This window comes from Antedon mediterranea, chromosome 3, assembly GCF_964355755.1.
Source record: "Antedon mediterranea chromosome 3, ecAntMedi1.1, whole genome shotgun sequence".
NCBI classification, from domain to species: domain Eukaryota; kingdom Metazoa; phylum Echinodermata; class Crinoidea; order Comatulida; family Antedonidae; genus Antedon; species Antedon mediterranea.
The window spans coordinates 12,337,249-12,359,366 of record NC_092672.1 but is presented as its reverse complement, the minus strand read 5'-3'; the positions used below and the strand labels follow the sequence as shown (position 1 = coordinate 12,359,366).

General features: G+C 35.1%; 2 protein-coding genes across 2 annotated transcripts in view; both read left to right on the top strand.

The window, feature by feature from the left end:
* Window positions 1-22,118, top strand: part of LOC140044042 (uncharacterized) — a 77,286-nt gene that overhangs the window by 40,127 nt on the left and 15,041 nt on the right. The window lies entirely within an intron of this gene.
* LOC140043264 (uncharacterized) lies at window positions 16,434-19,775 on the top strand. Its single transcript, XM_072087767.1, has one exon. The coding sequence runs from the start codon at window positions 17,841-17,843 to the stop codon at window positions 19,773-19,775; it is 1,935 nt and encodes a 644-aa protein (XP_071943868.1). The 5' UTR covers window positions 16,434-17,840.

The following is a 22,118-nucleotide window of genomic DNA, read 5'->3' as shown; positions in this document are numbered from 1 at the left end:
GAACAATTTAAAAGACAGCTAAAATAAGTATATAAAAACTAACATTTTAAAATCATACAAAGCAACTGTAATGTAAACAAGGCCAACAGCCATAAGTCGCGTGCTAAAACGCATAGTGATATCTGACCGACAGACAGACCGACAGACCGACAGACCGACCGACCGACATAGTGAACTATTAGAGTCGCGTCCACGCGACTAAAAAGTAAAAGTATCAAAAACACGTAGGCCTATATAACTCACATTTCAAAATGTTTTAATGTTTACTTCAAATGGTTAAGTTATAATAAATTAGGGTTAAAACATCGTTTGTACTTCTGATAGTTAATGTACACTAAACTCCATAATTAAATAACGTCTGTTTTTTTTAATTCTTTTTATCAAGTATATACGGCGAACATAAAATTGAAAAAATATAGAAACTTCAAATGCAAAACTTGTTTCTATTGAGCTTAATTGTAAATTTAATTTCAGAAACAGGTTTTTGACAAAACAATCGTATCCATCTCAAAATGTTTCATCAATTCGTAATTATTTTTTCAATTTTTCCGTTTCATACTTTGAAAGATCTTTTTCATTGATTTCTAATTATTTAATTAAGATGTTTCGGATATACACACATGCTCGACATACATATATTTTGAGGGCCGTTGTACAACATTGCTCTAAATAGTATGCATTATTATTATTAGTCTTACATTATATTATTCCTTTTGATTTGTCTTCCGTTTGTGTCTCAATTTTATATATTTTAAGTGTTGATGGATAGTAATCAATGAATTGTCCATGGCTTGTATAGACAATTATCGCAATGTGTAATATTAGTTTAAAGTTGTATTTTCCTCCAAAACATGAAAAATGAAGAACACTAACATCAAAGTTTGAATAGACCATTTTGTAGTTATAATAAAGTTGATCACTTTCGCCGATAAAAAATCCGAAAAAAATATTAATTTCGCTTAGAAAAAAGAAAAATAAGTTAAATCATTTTTCAAATTGAATCCAAATAAATTTGATCAGATTAAAAAATAGTGCAATGTATTTTAGTATTTGATAAAACCAAAGTTAAAATAAACCTGTTAGTGTTACGCATAGATATAAAATAATGCAAGTAACGCATTAAAAGAATAAAATGTTATTAAAATTGCGCAATTTCAAAATAAACAAGCTTGTGCCGTTCAAATTGCAAAATCTTTGCGCTATTTTGAATCGTGCATATAAAATTCACATTCATACTAATATTCATCCCTATAACATGCGTACTTCGTTTTTATTATTTTTCTTCTGTTCATTAGACTGATTTTGTCCCATTCATTTGCACTTTTTGCGTTTCATACTTTAACGTGGCCTAGTTGACGTGAGGCGCGGCAGAGTTGATTTGTGGCCGAATTGATTTGAGGGCTAGTTGACTTGGGGTCGACTTGAATTTGGCTGAGACGGGTTAAAGCCTCATAATAAAATACAACAGTATAATTAGTTATTATGATATTGAACATTTTAGATTGATTAGACTCTTTTTCCTATTGTTATTTCTACTCTGAAACACCTACGAACCAAAAATACAAAATGTAATAGGAATTTGACTGAAGAAATGATTGGCACAAATGATAAACTAATTCTAAACAGTCACGGGGTTTTCCAAACATGTTTTCACGATATAGCCACTGTGACATACTTAATTGTAATACAGGCTGAAATAATCTGTTTTGAAAAACAGATGCAGGACTGACACGTGGTCGCTGCTTGCTGGAGATGGAGACTTTCACATTGAAATCCTTTAAAGTTGTCGACCTCTTATTTTAAAGGAAATTCAAAAAACATAATGAACTCATATGTTTGAAACTCATACGTTTAATAGGCTACATAATGAACTCTCAGTTCATTATGTTGTGCGTGATATAAAATAGCGTAAATAATTAGTTGCGCATTTGAATTTGCGCAAGAAATATTTGCACAATTTTAATAACATTTTATTTTTTTACCTGCACTTTTTATGAATGTATACGGATTTCAATGAGCTTTGGTTTTATAAAATACTGAAAATACCATGCTCAATTTGAATATTGATTCAATTTACGCAAGAAAATCGTCAATGAATTTCAAATTGCATAAATTGTTCAAATCGCGCATAAGAGAAATACATTAATAAAATAATATAAAATCTAATTCAGTTCATTATGTTTTGTAAATTTTGTTTAAAATAAGAGGACAACTATAAGGGACTAGTTACCATCTTCAGCAAGCAGCAACCACGCGTCACTCCTGACATTTGGATTGTGGGTTTTTTTTTTTTAACAGATTATTTCAGCCTGTACTACAATGTATGTAATGCATATCTTGAAAACATTGTTAGAAAACCCCGTGGCTATTTAGAATTAGGCTATCATTTTTAATAAACGATTTTGGTTGAACAAAAATGATTTGCACATTTGTAAAATTTCATTTGCTGATCATTTACTGATCTTTTTTACATTTAACGGAGGGATGTTGCACATTAGTGGATTATACATTTTTACTGATTTGCACATTAATTTGAGGGTGCCATGTTTGCACAAATGTGAGTATTTGCACATTTGAAGGCAACATGTTTACAAAAATGTGGTTGTTTGCACAAATGTGACTTTTTGCACATTTCACGGCGCTCAACAAGATCCAAAAATATAACAGAAACAAATTTGTATGAATCCTTTTGATTTATTTATGCATGAATTTATGATACTACCGTTTAAAACGATAGCTAATTACACAACTGTGGTGTGGTCAAATGACAACATAAGAACTAAAAGTATATTATAAAACAAGGCCATACACATGACTGCAGTCGCGTACTCAAGTTAGTGTTTTTGCATTCAACTGCAGAATAACTTGAGACATAAAGAAATTAGATGTAGGAGGTAAAATCCCCACAAAATCCACTTTTTTATGTAGTAAATAAATAAATACTTACTTATATGTAAAATAATACGAAATCAAACTTCCAAATATTATTATTTTGGTATTGAAACATAATCTAAATATTCTGTAATGCAGTTTCGTATCCATAGCTTAACATTGCTGAATATTGTTATTGAATATTATTTTTGAAAATTGTGAAATTTATAAATTGTTATTGTTATTTCATTTTTAGCAATTTAACTATTTTTTATGTATAATATATTTATTTTATAACGTATTTGCCTATATGAAGCACCATCAATGTGGGTATCAATTTTGATTTGATTTCTATAATTCATATCTGAGTAATTGAAACAATGTTTTATATTAATAATAGTAAAATATTCCTACAAACAATGTACATTCGTCCACATAATTCTAGCGTACTAGTTTTCAATAAAGTTGTATATGTTATCATTAAAAATGTTGGAGACAAAACATGTTTAATGAATAGAATTAGGCTTAAGCCTTACTTTATATCTCCGGAAATGTTTAACTTTGAAAAATAGTACATTTATTTGAAGAAAAATAGTAGTTATTCTTTTCTTCATGAACATGAATATTAGGGACTTTACAAAAACACGACGGTTAAGGGGAGGACGACGAATATCATGTGTTCGATAGAGAACGTAATCATTTATACAGTCAACATACAGTAGCCGTTTTATTAAGCCGATTTTCCACTAGGCGAATTTGTTCGTGCGAATCCAACGGTTCGAAGAGAAAAAAAGTCGCCTACTCTCTTTCCACTACATGAGCGAATAGCTGCGACATTTATGTTTCTCGGGTGGTTGCTGAGCATTTCGATTCACATGAGTGCTCATGAAAGCGTCATAGCTCATTTCATGAGCTCTGATTGGTTGCGCAATATTTCGCTCCGCAAAAAGTAGAAACAATTCGAACTAGTAAATTTCGCTGAAGCGAAAAATAAAGGAACTAGAATTCGTCGCAGAAGGGAGTATGACAGACAGAAACTCGAATACGCACGCGCAGAGCATGACGCTTTCCATTCGCGCGAACAAATTCGCCTAGTGGAAAATCGGCTTTAGTTACGCACCCTTGTGCGCGCAAGGGCGACGACGACCGATAGTATCGCTCCCCCTCATCCTCCCCTGTCTCGCGGCGTGGGGCTCTTCTAAATCGCTTGACTCTGGTGGAACATCATCATAGGCTTAGGCTTAGCCTTCCTAGTAGCTAGGATCCTTGCATTCAAACGCGTACGCCGCGCAGAATGCTTTTAACACAGCCATTTTAACCCAATAAAATGTTACTTCGTTCAAATATTGTTTAGAGTTTTCAAATTTGCTCGTTTAAGTGTAATTTAAACTGTGTATTTAAGGTTATATGTTTTTTAAGACTTAATATATTTATACTGATTAATTATATAATTTGTGTTCAAATACAAACTTTAAAAATGTATATATCCCTGCGTGGTTCCATTAAATGGTTGGTACCATGTTTTTACAAATATAATAATATTATTGTAAATGATATACTGTACTACAGCAAAGCCTATAGGCATACTAAAAAAAATAAAGCCTAATAATAATATACACAATTAAATGTATGTTTTCTATTCATTTTTCAATTTATTATGAACAATATTAGAAGTTTTATGCTTAACGTTATGTTTCATTTTTCAGCAACCACTGAATGATTGGCAACTACAGAGTGCATTTTTTCAATGGATGAGTAAGTTATTTCTTCAAACTGTGGAGGACTGCATTTTTTCAAATGGAGAAGAAAACTTTGCATTTTGTATCCAACAAACTTTTAATATTATAAATATTTCAAAGAAAATTGTATTTATTTTTGTTTAGAATTATTTATGAAAAATAAACATATTAACATCATCAACCGAGTATTCTTGCATTGCATTTTTATCTTCATTTTTTTTTTCAGGTACGTATTGCTAGAAGCTGTAATATATAACAAAGGCTTGACAAAAATTGAAGAAATATGTAAGAAATATCCACATCTTGTGAACTCCGTCGATGAGGTAGGCCTATATAGAAACTATATTTATATAATTATACAATCCAAGTATTTTTAAAAAGGATATTATTCATACTGAACACTGAATCAAGCGGATTAATAGACATACAGTAAACTGACTTTGCGATCAGTTATACTAGCTTGTCCGGTGACTTTAAATTATTTATAAAATAATACACCCTGCAAAAAGTTACTAAATCTAAAGTATTTTATAATAAAGAAATATGATATAAATCATCACCATGTTTACAGTAAACTCAACCGGGTGAAAAACAAGAACACTTTTAAACTGTTGTTTAATGTTTATGACAACATTTACTAACACCCAATAAAACACAGATACAATCTACTCTACAGTATACATTATAACTGCGGCCTCACTAGCTACTTCTTTAAGTTGAGATAATACGTGTTAATGGATACAGAGCTGTTAGAACACGTAACGTAACTTTCGGATATGTATTTTCCGAAACATTTACCGTAGTTAATTAGTAAATGCGTTGGGACGTCGCAAAACAAAATATTTTCCTCGGGGCGTAGTCTAGAGAAAGAAAACGGAAGGCGTGTAATCAAGCCACAATAAAGATAATTATTTATTTATTATTAATTTCTCAATAGTATAACGTAACATGCAAAAATCTCAATACAACTAAGACCTAAACGGTCCAAACGGTCTAGATCTAGAAAACTCAGATATCTGACTTTTCTAGATCTAGAAAACTCAGATATCTGACTTTTCTAGATCTAGAAAATTCATATCAATATCTGAGTTTTCTAGTTCCAATCTGAAACTAGAAACTCAGATCATCAAATGATTGGTTGGTAGGTCATTTGGATCATGCCATTATTAATCAGAAGGTAGGTCATTTGAAATACTAGTGTATTATTAAAACCAGAGAATTGTAACTCCCTGATTAAAACTGATTACGGTGTACGTATTCTTACTAATATTGTAAAATGTAGAAGCGGCCTACGGCTTAAATCATATAGAAAATACAGTGCACGTTACCGTTAAAATATAGGTTTAAAAATTAGGTATGTACGAGTTGGTGTGGGTACGAGTTAGCCAAGTTGGAAATAGGTAAGAGTTATTTTTGGTATGAGTTGACCACTTATAGCCTGGTAGGGCCAGGCCTTCTCTTCGCGATACATCGCGATAGCTCCCAAACGTTGAGCATTGAATTGAGTTTGCCTAGCTAGGTTAGGCCTAAATGCTAAGCCTACATTTTAAAAGTTGTATACTGTATTTCTTTATGATTTAAGTCGTAAGCTGCTACTAGAAGTTACACTAATTATTATTTTTATTATTAGTAAGAAAATTTATAATACTGTATTTCAAACAAGCTACACTCTGATTATTAATGGAACGAATAAACGATCCATTAGATGATCTGGGTTTTCTAGTTCATTCTGGAACTAGAAAACTCAGATCTTGATATCTGAGATATCTAGATGTAGAAAAATCTGAGGTCTGAGTTTTTTACTAGATCTGAGTTTCTAGACACCCATAATAAGCATTGAATTTGCCTTTTGACCCAAAGTGTGCTTTTGTGTGGCCTTGAACGCAAAACAAAATACCGAGTGAATGATCAAACAATCGGCGGTTCCGCACAGAGCACGCGCATCTAACATACGGCAACAAATGTTATCGTCCTTTAAATAGTGTGTGAGGAGGAAAAAAGTACGATAGTTTTGCTCATTCGTAGCATACTGCATGGGAGTGTCTTTTCCGGCCAATTAAGAGTGCCTTTTATCCTGAATGTTATGTGCGAGAGTACTATTTCCGGCCATCTAAGGGTGTCATTTAACAAAATTCGCTTCGCCTCAGGCAGTGACCCAAATAGTGACCCTTGATAGATCTGACTACGGTCCTAAATATAATTATAATAGGCCCAATACACAATCTGTATACTGTATTCGTCTTTATATTGTAGTTTCTATTGGAAAATATTTATTGTTTTCATTTAAACGTAGACCAGCGTTTATAAACGCACTCTAAGGTGTATTTAACTGTTACATTGTATATTATTTGGGCCAACGACCATAAGTGTTTCTTTAATCATTCAAAAGAAAGAAAGAACTTAACCGACTGGTCCGTAATTCAGATGCTAACGATTCGTCCCAGTCTAAATTCTGCTTGTAAAAAACCTTCTTGTAAAGTAAGGGAGCTGTGAAACTAAATGGATCATAAATAGAACAAATAGTACCTAAAATAGTTCATCTTAGCTCATCTATATTTATTTACTCTAGTAGCTAGATCAACTTTCGTATGCACTTTGAGGTCCAGAGAATTTGACTTCAGAAATTGGTTTAGGATGGTCAAACAATCATTATTGGCTTGGTTACACATTTTGAAAATGTGGCGAAAGGTCAAAACGGTCAGGGTGAAAGGTTATAAAACTAAACACCAATAGGTCCTTAAATCTCAACAACCACTGGTCACAGCGAGGTAATTTTGGTCTCAAATTGATCAGAAGGTATATATTTATATTCAGTCTAATGGGACATTTTAGTCAAAAATGACCGGAAATGTCATTTCTGACCTTTGACCCACACTCTAGAGCATGTATGTATCTCCGTAACTACTGATCGTAGACACTTGAATTTGGTCTTAAATTGTTTGAAATAAACATATTTACATTCATTGTAATAGAAAATGTGGTTAAAAGATGAACAGAAATACTATTACTAATGTTTCAAACAAAAAACATATCTATACATAACTTATCCTTGGACAGTAATGTTATGCAATAACTGATACTTTAAATTGTTTCAATTTCAAGTACTAGTTATTTCTGTCCCCAAGAACATTTTGATAGAAACTTCAAGCTCAACAGTTCTTTTCAGAATGCTAGAAGTAACTTGCCATGTGTATCCGATTGAACTACCCGGGCATTTATTGTTCAAAGGGGTTTTTAGGGGAAGGGGAGGCATCTTTATTTGGGGTATAATATGGTAATATGTATAATCAAATAAATACCACCTAGATGTAAAAAAAAAATACAGCACAATTAATATCAAAAAGTGAAAAAAATGCTTGGTAAATTGTAGATTATGGTAGTTAATGTAATGTGTTGTGATACAATTATTGTGTAAATGCATGTGGCGGACGTATTCCACATGGTGTTCCATTAGAGGGAATGGTGGCGTTTATTTGAGGGAGGCTTTTATTCAAAGCGGGTGTTAATTCGAATAAATACTCTAATTTTAATAATTATAATTCGTTTCTCAACTGATAAAAGGTACTTTACATGATTCGTTTTCTTCTTTATGCTTTTTAACACTTTGACTGCCAAACACGAAGATCTTCGTTTTTGGAAACACAACGCTTGACTGCCAAACACGAAGATCTTGGTTTTTCGCGTTTTTTTACGAAATCCGGTAGACAGGTTAATTATTGGTTTATACTATAAATATGAACACTATATTCGGTCTGGACCGTGAATGTTTTACATTTTGAAAGTAACTAATCTGGTTACGAACGATTGTCAAAATGGTACCTGTCGAAATAACAAACACCGCGCATCACAGTAGCACGTAGAGCGATGGCTTGGCGCATTGAGTATCGGTCGCGCGCTAGCTATGCCGCCGAAGCATTACAAAGGTTTTTTGTGAATTGACATGTTTGTTTGTTATCTGAATAAAAAATAATGGAGTCATTTTCAATACGTGAAGTCTTTAATTTTATTATTGTATGTATACCCTAATTGTTTTGGTGTTTTACTGAAAGTGACCGAGTTTCACGCAACAAACTTGTTTTGAAATGGTATAGATATTATCATTACTTTACTATCTAGGCTAGGCTAGTAGTACTAGGCTAGCCTAGGCCTAGGCCTAGTCGTAAAACGGTTCCGGACCAACTTTAGGCCTGGTTAACTAGGCCTGGTGTCTTTACTATGTGGATTTTGGCGAAACATTGATGTAAGATTTGTGATTTATAAAATGTAATACATTTTTCGATAGTGATAACTTGTTTTTTAGGCCTATCGGTGCCGTGTAAGTAACTTTTTCGTTGTTTGTTGATCTCACCGGGCGATATTTTCATATTGTGATGTCTTGCACAAAATCGCGAATATCTCGACTTTCTTGCGCGAAACTACGAAAAACTAAAAAAGTGTGTTACTTTCATTATACTATTACAATTTACATATTGCGATTTAAAAATCGTTCTTGGTACCCTTGTAAAGCTAAAATCTTTATGATTATTTTAGTCTAAATTAAATATAAATGAGATCACATACATGGTTTCAATCAGCTTTAATAAAAACATCGAATTGGGCTAAAAACGCTGGCGGTGGCAGTTTCTAACTGGAAAAACCTCTGGCAGTCAAAGTGTTAACGAAATGTTTCTGTCTTTTAGAATAAAAGTGACACTGTCATAGATAACATTAAATGGATCTTCTCCTCCAGGTGCCAGTATAATGATATAAAACAATGACATATCATTATTCTGACACGATTGCACTCATAATGGATCTTCATTCTATCATCTGTTTGTTTGTGATTACAATTTGACAACAATCTTTTGCATATTTTAAAATGCCATAGTTTAATTACTATTGTACAATATGTCCAGCTTTCCTGAAAACACCCTTGTGTACTGTAGTACAGTGTTGTAGTATGATTTTATCATGATAACTTCTGATGCTTATATTGTCAATGAATTCAGTACCTAAAACATGTCAAAGTTTCTAGTGGTATTGATAATAAATCTCCAGAAACATATATTGTTTTATTATCTGCACTGAGAACAGACGTGTATAATATACACGACAACACTTATACATAATTATTATGTATAAGTTTTGTCGGTAACATTCAAAAATATTATGCAACAGTGTTACGGAATAATGACAATGCATTGTTGTCTGTGATACCTTTATTACATGATTGTACTTGCAACAGGATAGAATGAGGCTTAATCCAGTTATTATTCTTATTATATTAATTAATTTTTTTTTTATCTGGGGTGTACCGGTATTTATTTGATTATACATGTTACCATTATTACACCCAAACAAAATAAACGCCTTCCCTGAATAACTAAATGCCCGGACCTTTTATTTGGGTAACTATGGTAAGTTACTTCTAGCATTCTTAACTGTTGAGCTCGAGTATTTATTCGAATTAACACCCGCTTTGAATGAAAGCCTCCATTCCCTCCAATAGAACATCATGTGGAATAAACGCTCCGCCACATGCATTTACAAAATAATTGTATCACAACACATTTCATTAACTACCATAATCTACAATTTGTGACCCACTCTGGCAAAACCCTACTTTTGACGTAAAAATTAAAAATATATAATGTATTTTTAGATTCTACATTTAATAATCTTCACAATATTTTTTATCTGGTTAAAATTGGATAAGTATTAGCCAAGTTATTGGAATTTAAATGATTGCATATAAGTCAAGTAGGTTTTGAGAAAACAGCTTTTAAAGATTCATGATCGACTTCCTGTTGAGTACACCAGTAGTAAACAGCATGCTCACACTAACTCCTTAGCAACGATATTAAAAAATGTAGCTATACAGCTGTAATTTGGCACACTCATAGACCACACAACAACCAATAAGTACAGAAAAAATTATTAAAATTCATTTATTTTTATTCAAGTTATAAACAAATGAAAACAACCCACTTTTTCAACATTTAGAACTCAAATTTACTGGTACTTTACATGTAGTGGTAGTAGTAAAGATTCTATTGTTAGCTGAATAATAATAAATAAATTATTCCCAACAGCATTAAATCTTTTTCAAATTCACTCAACTCTTGAATTGTGTATCTAAAAATAAAAATTAAGTCAATCAATTTCCTTCTCATAAACAACAATGGAAGAAGCAGACAGGGTAAAGAAATTGAGAGAGCCCAACCCAACGAAAAGAATGTTACAACCTTTACAATGATCAATAGAATTTTGTAGAACCCAGCCCAATGAAAACAATGCTTGGTGTAGGAACAATGTGAAATTGAAATAACAATTCTCGAAAAGCAGGGCATCTGGAATTTTCTAAAGAACATTTTACCAACTTGATGATCAATAGAATATAGAATTTTGTGGAGCCCAGCCCAATAAAAACAATGCTTTGTAGATCCCAGCCCAATGAAAACAATGTCATCTCATCGTCTGTGAACTGGTTAATGCATTTTTGACCATTGAAGATGATACAGTTACATTTACACACTTTCTCTTGTGGCACTACAATATCAAGATTCTGGGCAATGTTATTTGCTGCTTCAAATTCATTTTCAGCATTATCAACAATTTCGGGTGGAGTCCTGCTCAATATCCATTTGTTCTTCACTTTCTACATCCGACATCTGATCATCATCGCTACTTCCAGTGACAATTGATTCATCTTCATGATCAACAGAATCATCATCACTACTCACATTTACTGAATCTATTTAAAGAAGCATATACAATTATAATAATTAGTTTGTTTTTACTGTAGTAGTTTAAAGTCCTTTATGCGCCAACTATTGAGAAAAATTAAATAGGCCTAGTAGAAGTGTAGGCCTAACCTACTATTCTAACCTACTAGGTATATAGGTTAGGTCTAGCTAGGCCTAGTAGTAGTAGTAGAGTAGTAATATAAACATGTTTTATTATTCGTACGTATTAGTAGGTAGCATAGGCCTAGCATAAACCGTAGTAATAGTTGACTACGGTATGCCCAAGAAAATATTTTAGTTAGGCCAACCTAGCCTAGGCCTACGATCGGGTCCAAGAAGGGCGGACGGGCCTATTTTCACTAACTGAGTGAAACGATCGGGTTAAAAATAAAAATGCTAGGCCTAGGTTAGCTTAGCCTAGGCATAATGGGCTATAAAAAGTATATTTGACGTATATTTTGATTTTAATGCTTATTTTAATCACAGTACTTACCGTTATCCGAATCATACCCTGAGGGTAATGCAAAGTAATCGGTCAAAACATCATCCAAGTTTTCTACATACATTCCACAGGCTCTGGCATCATATTCAACATCGCGGCTATCCCATTTTCTCCCAAATCATTCGAACTCGACATTTGAAGCAAATAACATTAATAACTGATTCAATAGCGTTGTAAACATCAACTAATGAAGAAATTGAAATCCAAAGCGTCGTTACCATAAACATTGATGTCGAAAACGGCCTCATGGCCATGCCCACCGAGTAAGCCTCCATTTTGGATTTTCCAGTAAATCGAGAACACAATGAGTATTGACCAATCAAAACGAAATGTTGTTGTCACGTGGTTAGCAACAACGGTTTCAGTTTACGAGTTGAGTGACAGATTTTAAAATGATGTCATGGAAAAATCGGTTTACTATTGGTTAATTTGCTTAGCCCTGCCTATAACTGCCATATTTGGATTAAGCTATTTCTTGGCTTTAATTTGGTGTATAGCACTCTGTAAACTGTCATGGCTTTTTCGAATAACGATTCAAAGAATATGAACAATAATTCGAAGTTTTCTTACCCGTGGGACTTAAAGAGGGATTCTGGGTTTAAAATTGCTTTTAAATATCGTTTATTTATTAAATAAAAAATATTATAACAATATAGACATGTCAGAATGAAGAAGTAATAACGAGAAATTAAAAAAATTAAATTTCATATACATTTTAGGGTAAATTCATGGAAAGTCTGTTTTTCAGCAGCTTAGGGAAGCTCATTAATATTCATGAGATATTCACAAAATCACGTCACCAGTGGATTCCAAACTCGCGACGTCATGTACGTTGTGTTTGTCAACTAATTTACATCTCTCTCCCCTGTCAAACGACGACCACCCGATCATTGTGAAATACATTTTTTGTAGATTTTCTAAGCTAGGCCTAAAGTGTAATAATAACAGTAGTAGCATATATTTATTTGACATTTAATGAAATACAAAATTTACTTACTTGTTTACAGATACGGAGTCATAAATTATACTATTTTTATACCTCTATAGTACAGATCGTATAATCGGCTTCACGTACAATACTACTCTAGGCCTAGCCTAATAATAATATGGGCGAGAGCCATTCTGACTAGGGATTCCATGCCACGATGGCTACGTTAAAACAATGGGGCCCATGGGCCTAGCTAGCCTACTACTAGACGATTGGCCCATAAATAACAAAACCCATCCTATCAACCAAACTCCTAAACAATCTAAACCTAAAACGTTCTACAAAATCGGCTGTAAATATTGAAGCAAAACAAGGTCCGATCGCCGTCCACACGTATGGTGTCCCGATCGTCTAAGTAGGCCTAAAATAAAATAGGCTTAGTTTACTCTCCAAAAAAGCGGATACTCGTGCATCAAGCAAGTAGACCAGGTAGTAGGAAGGAGACCTAGCCGATCCGGCCCAGTTAAAAATTGAGCTAGCTAGTGTAGTAGACCCTATGCGAATTGATACTACCAGGCCTTTTACTATAGGCTGCACTACACAAATATTCCAACTCTCTCATTCGAGCTATATTATCTATACCATTCCGGTAGGTCAAGTCGACCTTCAATCAAATACTGTACATCGTTCATGTTGTGATTATAGACGGGGTCATATACTCGACCCGACCAGTTTGGTATTGTTGTATCTGCTTATCACGTGACGATGCCAGGCATGGGTAGCAGAGAGAGCACGTGTATCGTCGTCTCGCTCGATCATCAGCAGGAATGTACAGTATACGTTACGCTTCATTGATTTTGATTTTTCCCTAAGTCGGTGCGAAAATCGGCAAACGTAAAGTGCAAACATATCTAAATTTTCACTGTTTTGATGAATTTTCATAAAAAATTGACTTTATAAATGGAAAGACCGACTAAAATTACATCAGATAAGTATAATTTTACAAAAGTAATTGATATGGTTTATGATAACGAGTCGTCGGAAGATGGACCATTTCACGAATTTCCTATTTTGTAACCACAGTGTGATTTTGCCGTAGCTGCACTTGTAATCTGGCCTGATTTCACAGCCTTCGTTCTGCTTCACTGGGCGCTTATATAAATTGAAACTTTTACCGTTCAAGAGACAAACAAATATATTTTACATTTTTTACTATTCATTTTAAACCCGGAACCCCCGTTTAAAATCGTTAGGTTAACAGGCTGAATATTAGGTGGGTGTTTTAAAATGGTATTTTTTACACTTTTTATTTGGATTTGGAGATTCATATTTGGTACAATTGTTCTTTAATACTTCTTCTTTCATAATATGTAAAAATCCGGATTTGGCCGATATGACAAATTTTTACGTTGTTTGCTACTAGCGCGAAATTTGAAATGCCGACAAACAGCGGGTTTCGCCAGAGCATTTTGACATAATTTTATCATTTTTTTTATATTAATTGTGCTGTATTTTTTTTATATCTAGGTGGTATTTATTTGATTATACATGTTACCATATTATACCCCAAATAAAGATGCCTCCCCACCCCCTAAAAACCCTTTTGAACAATAAATGCCGGGGCGTTTAATCGGATATACATGGCAAGTTACTTCTAGCATTCTGAAATGAACTGTTGAGCTTGACGTTTATATCAAAATGTTCTCATGGACAGCAATAACTAGAATTTAAAGGATAAGTTGTGTAGAGATATGTTTTTTGTTTGAAACATTAGTAATATTATTTTCTGTTCATCTTTTAGCCACATTTTCTATTACAATGAATGTAAATATGTATATTTCGAACAATTTGATACCAAATTTAAGTTTCTACGACCAGTACTTACAGAGATATGAAGATGCCCTGGTATGTGGGTCAAAGGTCAGAAATAGCATTTCTGATCATTTTGTACTAAAATGCCCCATTAGACGGAATATACATGCCTTCTGAACATTTTGAGACCAAAATTGACTTGCTGCGACCAGTGGTTGCCGAGATACAAGTACCTTTATTTATTCGTTTATATAACCCTTGACCCTGACCCTTTGACCTTTTGTAACATTTTTCAAAATGTATAACAAATAACAATATATATTTCGAACAATTTAAAACCAAATTCAAGTGTCTTCGACCAGTAGTTATGGAGATAAATACATGCCCTGGGTTGTGGGTCAAATGTCAGAAATGGCATTTCCGGTCATTTTAAACTAAAATGTCCCATTAGACTGAATATAAATGTATACCTTCTGATCAATTTGAGACCAAAATTACTTCGCTGTGACCAGTGGTTGTTGAGATTTAAGGACATGTTGGTGTTTGGTCTTATGACCTTTCACCCTGACCTTTTGACCTTTCGCCACATTTTCAAAATGTGTAACCAAGCCAAAAATGATTGTTTGACCACCCTAAACCAATTTCTAAAGTCAAATTCTCTGGACCTCAAAGTGCATACGAAAGTTGATCTAACTACTAGAGTAATTAGTATCTTTTAGAATACAAGCAACAAATAAAATGTATAACGTGCATACATGATAACTGTGATAGAAAGAGAAAGAACAGAGACGCAGGCATTGGTAGTAACTGATACTGTAGATGCACATGACTTGAAGTCAGCTTTCGGATACGTAAACCCAACAAAGGATCGTAAAAACCAGCCGATCACTGACAGGGAGATTATGTGACGTTGGCAAGCATCCATTGCTTGGAAAAGTGAAATAACAGCACAAAGAGGGGAAATGAAATACTGTATATGAGACTATCTGGCAATAACTATTTAGGCCCTAAACCACAATATTTTAATTTGTGATAAATGTAATAATGATGAAATACCAAATAGCTCTGAGAAATGTAAAATAAATTGTCCTGCTTGTCACTTATTATAAATATAGTAAAAATATGATAAAATTGGTAAAATACAGACAGTACGATAAAATACAAAAAGGCAAATATAACAAAAAGGCAAATGTCATATAACTCGATAAAAACCGTTCACCTGACATAGTTTGCTTTCAAAAATCTCATAGCAGATGGGAGAAACGAATAACGTAATATTTTCTTTTTTCAGTAGGATAAAGATGGAATAGATAATAGATTTATAATATAAAAAATATTTATTGAATTCACCGTAGAGTGTATTGTTGGAATTCGCAATTATGTTTTGAAGGTGGTTTGACAAATACATACAGATCTACAAATTCAGTATTCATAAAAGTTTACTTGAATCTAAACGACATTTATAGGCCTAGGAATACGATAATTTGATGTTTGACGATGAAAATAAGCCTATATAATTTTAATTAGCTACGTGTAAACAGAGGAATTCAAAAGAGGGTAAAATCATGAAAAATATTGTCAGAATAAAAAGATTAAATGTGTCGGCGACTATCACAATTTAATCCTCTTGCGGGTCCAGTTTTGTTAAGCACTTCATTTCAAAAGATGCCATTTAGGCCTACCTACTGAATTTGATAGGCAATCATAAATCACTTCTTGTTAACCGCGCCATAACAGGGAAACATTTCAACGTAACGCCAGGAAGAACAGATACATTCGACTATCGTAAAAAAAGGAAAGAATCAGCTGTCACAAGTGACATAAGTTTTGTATTTATTGTGCAAGTTATTCTTACTTTTCCTTTTGTTTTCATTATTTGAACCTTTCTTTTGTTTTAGGAAACTATTGTTTGAAGCCAGTGGAGCAGAGTGTTAGTGTGCAGAGAAGGAGTGTGTGGAGGTTGCTGATTGGAGGAGAGGTGTAAGAGTTGAGTTGGTGTGTGAGTTGCTGATTGGTTGAGAAGGATAAGGTGGTGGTATGTGTGCAATTGAGGGAAGTTTGAGAAGGAGATGAAAATTGAGAGGAGACAGAGAAGGAGGGTTATGTTATGTTGAAGCAGAAAGGAAGTAAAGTGGTATATATGAAGTTAATAAATTGTGGGTTGAAAAGAAGTATGGTGATATAGAGCTGAAGCGGAAAGGAAATAAGGTGATCTACATGAAGTTAGTAAATTGTGAGTTGGAAATAATTATGGTGATATAGAGCTGAAGCAGAAACGAAATAAGGTGATATACATGAAGTTAATAAATTGTGAGTTGGAAATAATTATGGTGATCTAGAGCTGGAGCAGAAATGAAATAAAGTGAGATACATGAAGTTAATAAATCGAATAATAACTGTTGGAAATAGCAGAATTAATTGCTTTTAAAGAAAGCTTTTGTTGAAAGTATCGAAGACTGACTTTATTGATACTGATATTATGTTACGTGGAAAAGGAGAAAGAAATAATTGATCGGGGAGCGGATTGCAGTGCAGAAGGACCTCAAGAAACATTTTTAACTTTATATTTCATTTATTTATATGTCAGAAGATAGTTGCAGGTTGAGAAGAAGTATAATTGGGAATACAAGCAGAACGGGAGCAGAGGAGTTGTTTAGTTGCGGAATCGTTTTAACTTTTATCTTTCGAATTTGTTTTGTGTCAGCGTAGGAGAAAAGGCAAGAAGGAACGATATTGTGGACATTTATTATTGTATTATTCATCTTGTGATATTATTGTATTTGGAAGGGGGGTTTCTGGGATTTATATCTGACAATAAGAAGATTGTCGATATTTTGTCTGGAAGGATTGGGAATTTGGGAAAGTGTATAAATTGTGTGGGAATAGGGATACTGTATCATTGGTTGAGAATTGCTTGGGTTTTTTTGTGGGTTTTTTTTAGGTGGGGTTTGGATTATAGAAGGAAGAATTGTTTGTCAAAGATTATTATTAAATTTACTTTTTACATTTATATGTGTACAGTTGTGGCTATTTACCGTTGTTTACCGGTGGTTACCAGATATTACATGTCCGAAAGAGCCGTAATTGCGGCTGTGTGACATTTATGGGGGCTCGTCCGGGAAACTTTGTAACCTAGCGTGAACATCGGTAGATGAAACAATTGTACGTAATTGATTGGATTGTCTATTTGTCATATTATTGACATACTGTATACTTATATTGGATACTTATACATATATATATATTTTTTTTTTTCTTAAGAAATGGATCTCACTAAAATTGTTGACGCAGGAAAAGCGTTGGGGTTAGATGGAGTGGAATTAAGAGAGTTTGTGGAAAAGAGAGAGGAAGCTGCCAGAGAGAGAGAAGAGAGAGCACTAGAGAGAGAAGAAAGAAACCGGGAGAGAGAAGAAAGAAACAGGGAGAGAGAAGAAAAAGAGCAAAACAGAGACAAGGAAGAGAGAGAGAGAAGAGAGGTACTAGAGAAGGAAGAGAGAGAGAGAAGAGAGGTGCTAGAGAGGGACGAAGCAGAGAGAAAAAAAGCGAGTGAAGAAAAAGAGAGAGTAAATGAAAGAGTGAAAGAAGCTGAAAATCAGGCCTATCTCATAGAAATGCGAAGGTTAGAAATCCAATTAGAGCAAGAAAAGAATCGGGCACGGCCAGGTGGTAGAGTATTACCCAATCCTGAGTCACGGGTTAAGGCCAGTAAACCTAAATTACCCCCTTTCCATGACCGAACAGATGACCTAGATGCCTATCTGAAAAGGTTTGAACGGTATGCGACTAGTCAGGAGTGGAAAGAAAGTGAGTGGCCGGTTAACTTAAGTGCCCTACTAACTGGGAAAGCTCTCGAAGTTTATTCCAGGTTGTCTTCAGCTGAAGTTAATGATTACAAACTGTTGAAATTGGCTCTTCTAAAACGGTTTCAGTTAACCGCCGATGGATTTCGACATAAGTTACGAACAGCCAAGCCCGAACACGGGGAAAGCGGTGTGCAGTTCGCTGCAAGGTTAAGCAATTATCTGGATAGGTGGATTGACCTAGCAGAGGGAGAGAAAACCTTTCAAGGGTTAAAAGATTTATTGCTGCGAGAGCAATTTACTGATGGGTGTGGGAAGGACCTTGCCCTGTTCCTAAGGGAACGTCAACCGAAAACGATACAAGCGATGGCTGAAATTGCTGAACAATATTTGGAAGCCCGTGGGGGGTTATTTGGTAAACCAATAGAGTTTAAACAAAAGGAGCCGAATTCCCCTCAACTTTCCTCTAATAATGTTCCCAGTACATCCTCAGCACAAAGCCCTTCTAGTTTCCGTAGTCCAACTTGTTTTATATGCCATCGTGTAGGTCACTTAGCTAGAAATTGCAGAGTTTCAACTATGTATAAACCAAACTCTCCTCCAAAATGTTACCGATGCTTAAAAACAGGACATATTGCCAGAAATTGTAGACAGGACGCCAACAGTTGCGCTGGGTTGTCTACTTCACCACAAAAAGAGTCTGATTGCCAAAAATGTACAAAACAACACGAATGTAAAGCCAAAGGAGAAATTCCCGATGTGGGTGCCAGTATGGTTACAAAAATGTCAGAATCTTTAAATCAATGTTGTATCAATAATGATGGTGATAGGGTCACTCTTCAATGTGGGCACTGTCTTCCAATTATGACAGCGGCTCTAAATAATTCAATTAGTAAAATGCCCGTTTATACAGGCTGTGTCGGGTCACGCTGCGTCTCTGTTCTTTGTGACAGTGGCTGTAGTGGGGTGGTTGTAAAGAAAGATCTGGTATCAGCCGAACAACTTACTGGTAAGGAGAAAACCTGTGTGCTGATTGACGGCACGGTCCGCAACCTACCGGTTGCATTAATACAGGTTAATACACCATTTTTTTCAGGAAATACGTATGCACTATGTATGAATAACCCTATTTATGACTTGATATTAGGTAATATTGCAGGAGTACGAGCACCAGGAAATCCAGATCCCACATGGACAGAGCGGAATCTTCAAGGATGTTCTGTTGTCACCCGGTCTCAAGCTAACAATATGGATAAACCATTCAGAACACTTAAAACTACAGAAATACACCAGCAAATAATCACAGCGGTAACTATGAAGACCGCTCAGCAACAAGATGTCAGCCTTGCAAAATTCAAGGATCTTGCAGAGAAGCAAACTACAACAAGCCACGTCTAGGTTTATTTATCATAAAGACCTATTATATAGGCAATTTTCCTCTCCTAATATTGAACACGGGGATAAGTTTACCCAACTGGTAGTGCCAGCTGACTATCGACGCCAGGTAATGCGCCAAGCCCATGAAACCTTATTAGGAGGACACCAAGGGGTCAAAAAGACGACGGATAAAGTGTTGACAACTTTTTGGTGGCCTGGGGTCACTGCGGATATTACTCGATATTGTCGATCCTGTGACATTTGTCAGAGAACTGTACAAAAAGGTAGAGTTACGAAAGTGCCTCTAGGAAGCATGCCTTTGATCGAGGTGCCGTTTGAACGGATTGCCGTTGATATAGTTGGTCCCATTTTCCCCATGTCTAAAGGTCGTAATCGTTATATACTCACAATAATAGATTTTGCTACTCGTTATCCCGAGGCAGTGCCTCTACCAAGTATTGAAGCTGAACGGGTTGCTGAGGCCTTGGTTGGTGTTTTCTCTAGACTTGGTATCCCGAAAGAAATGCTTACCGATAGGGGATCACAATTTACATCGGAAGTCATGAAGCAAGTTAGTAAGTTGTTGTCTATACGTCAGGTAATGACATCTCCATATCACCCAGCTTGTAATGGTTTGGTCGAACGGTTCAATGGAACACTCAAACAAATGCTGAAACGTATGTGTGCCGAAAGGCCTACTGATTGGGATCGATACATTGACCCACTACTGTTTGCTGTTAGGGAATCTTCACAAGAAAGTTTAGGTTTTTCTCCTTTTGAACTCTTATATGGCCGTACCGTCCGAGGACCCATGTCCATCCTAAGGGAATTGTGGACCGAAGAAATTGAAACACCAGAAACAAAAACCACCTACCAGTACGTTATGGATTTACGGGAACGATTACATGAAACCTGTCAGATGGCTCAGAAGAATCTACAAAAATCAAAGGTCAGGTATAAACAATATTATGACAAAAAGAGTAAGTCCCGGGAATTTGAGGTTGGGGATAAGGTACTACTTTTACTACCCACAGACAAAAACAAACTGTTGCTTCAATGGAAAGGTCCTTTTAAGGTTGTAAAGAAATTTGGGTATCTAGACTACCAAATTGACATTAATGGGAAATTCAAAATATTTCACGCCAATCTCTTGAAAAGGTATTATGAGCGAACCGCAGACATTAGTGCTGCTCTGGAGGTATCCGAGCCTTCAGATATCCTTGAATTAGCTAGCACCACTGTTATTGAATGCGAACCTAATGAAACATTTACAAGTAACCAAAATTATCATCTATCTAATGAGAATCTTTTGCAGCTCCACCCTTTACTAGCAAAAGAAACAACAGCCGACATTCACATCAACGAAAGCCTGGATGATACCCTAAAGCATGAGGTGCACCGACTCATCGGAAACTACAAAGATGTATTGACGGATTTACCGGGGAAGACTACACTTGGGCAGCATGAAATCAAGTTGGAAACTGAGGATATAATCCGTTCCAAGCCCTATCCACTTCCACATGCGTTGCGAGGTACCATTAAGGATGAGGTAAATATGATGTTAAATCTGGGTGTAGTGGAGCCTTCAGGGGCACCGTTTGCATCACCAATAGTATTGGTAAAGAAACCGGATGGGTCAAATCGATTCTGCGTGGACTTTCGGAAACTTAATCAGGTTACAGTTTTGACGCCGAACCGATCCCGGACCAAGAGGAACAGTTCACAAGGTTGGCCCACGATCATTATTTTACTAAGATAGATTTAAGTAAAGGGTATTGGCAAGTTCCCATGGATGAAGCGTCAAAACCTTTAACATCCTTTCTAACACCAGATGGTTTGTTTCAATTTAATGTCATGCCGTTCGGCTTAGTCAATGCACCAGCTACTTTCAGTCGTATCATGAGAAAATTACTCAAAGGAATGGATAATACACTTAATTATATTGATGACATTCTAATTCACACAGCTTCTTGGGATCAACATATGAAATGTTTGTCTGAATTGTTTGGACATCTCCGCAGGGCCAACCTAACTGCTCGACCGAGCAAATGTTTCATTGGTTATGAAACAATCGAGTTTCTTGGCCATGTGGTAGGGAAAGGACAGGTTCAACCTAGGGTGGAGAAGGTGCAAAGCATCCTGTCAGCCAAACAGCCAGAAACGAAGAAACAACTCCGGTCATTCCTTGGGATGACCAACTACTATAGGAAGTTCATTCCTAATTACTCTGTAATTGCTTGTCCATTAACCGACAAAACGAAGAATCGGGAACCTAACCGAATATGTTGGGAGAAGGCCCAGGAAAGTGCGTTTGTTAAACTTAAGGGAAAATTAAATAGTACTCCAGTTTTATGCCTTCCCAAT

Excerpts from the sequence above, each read along its gene's own strand:
- LOC140043264 (XM_072087767.1), top strand. The coding sequence starts at position 17,841 with ATGGATCTCACTAAAATTGTTGACGCAGGAAAAGCGTTGGGGTTAGAT.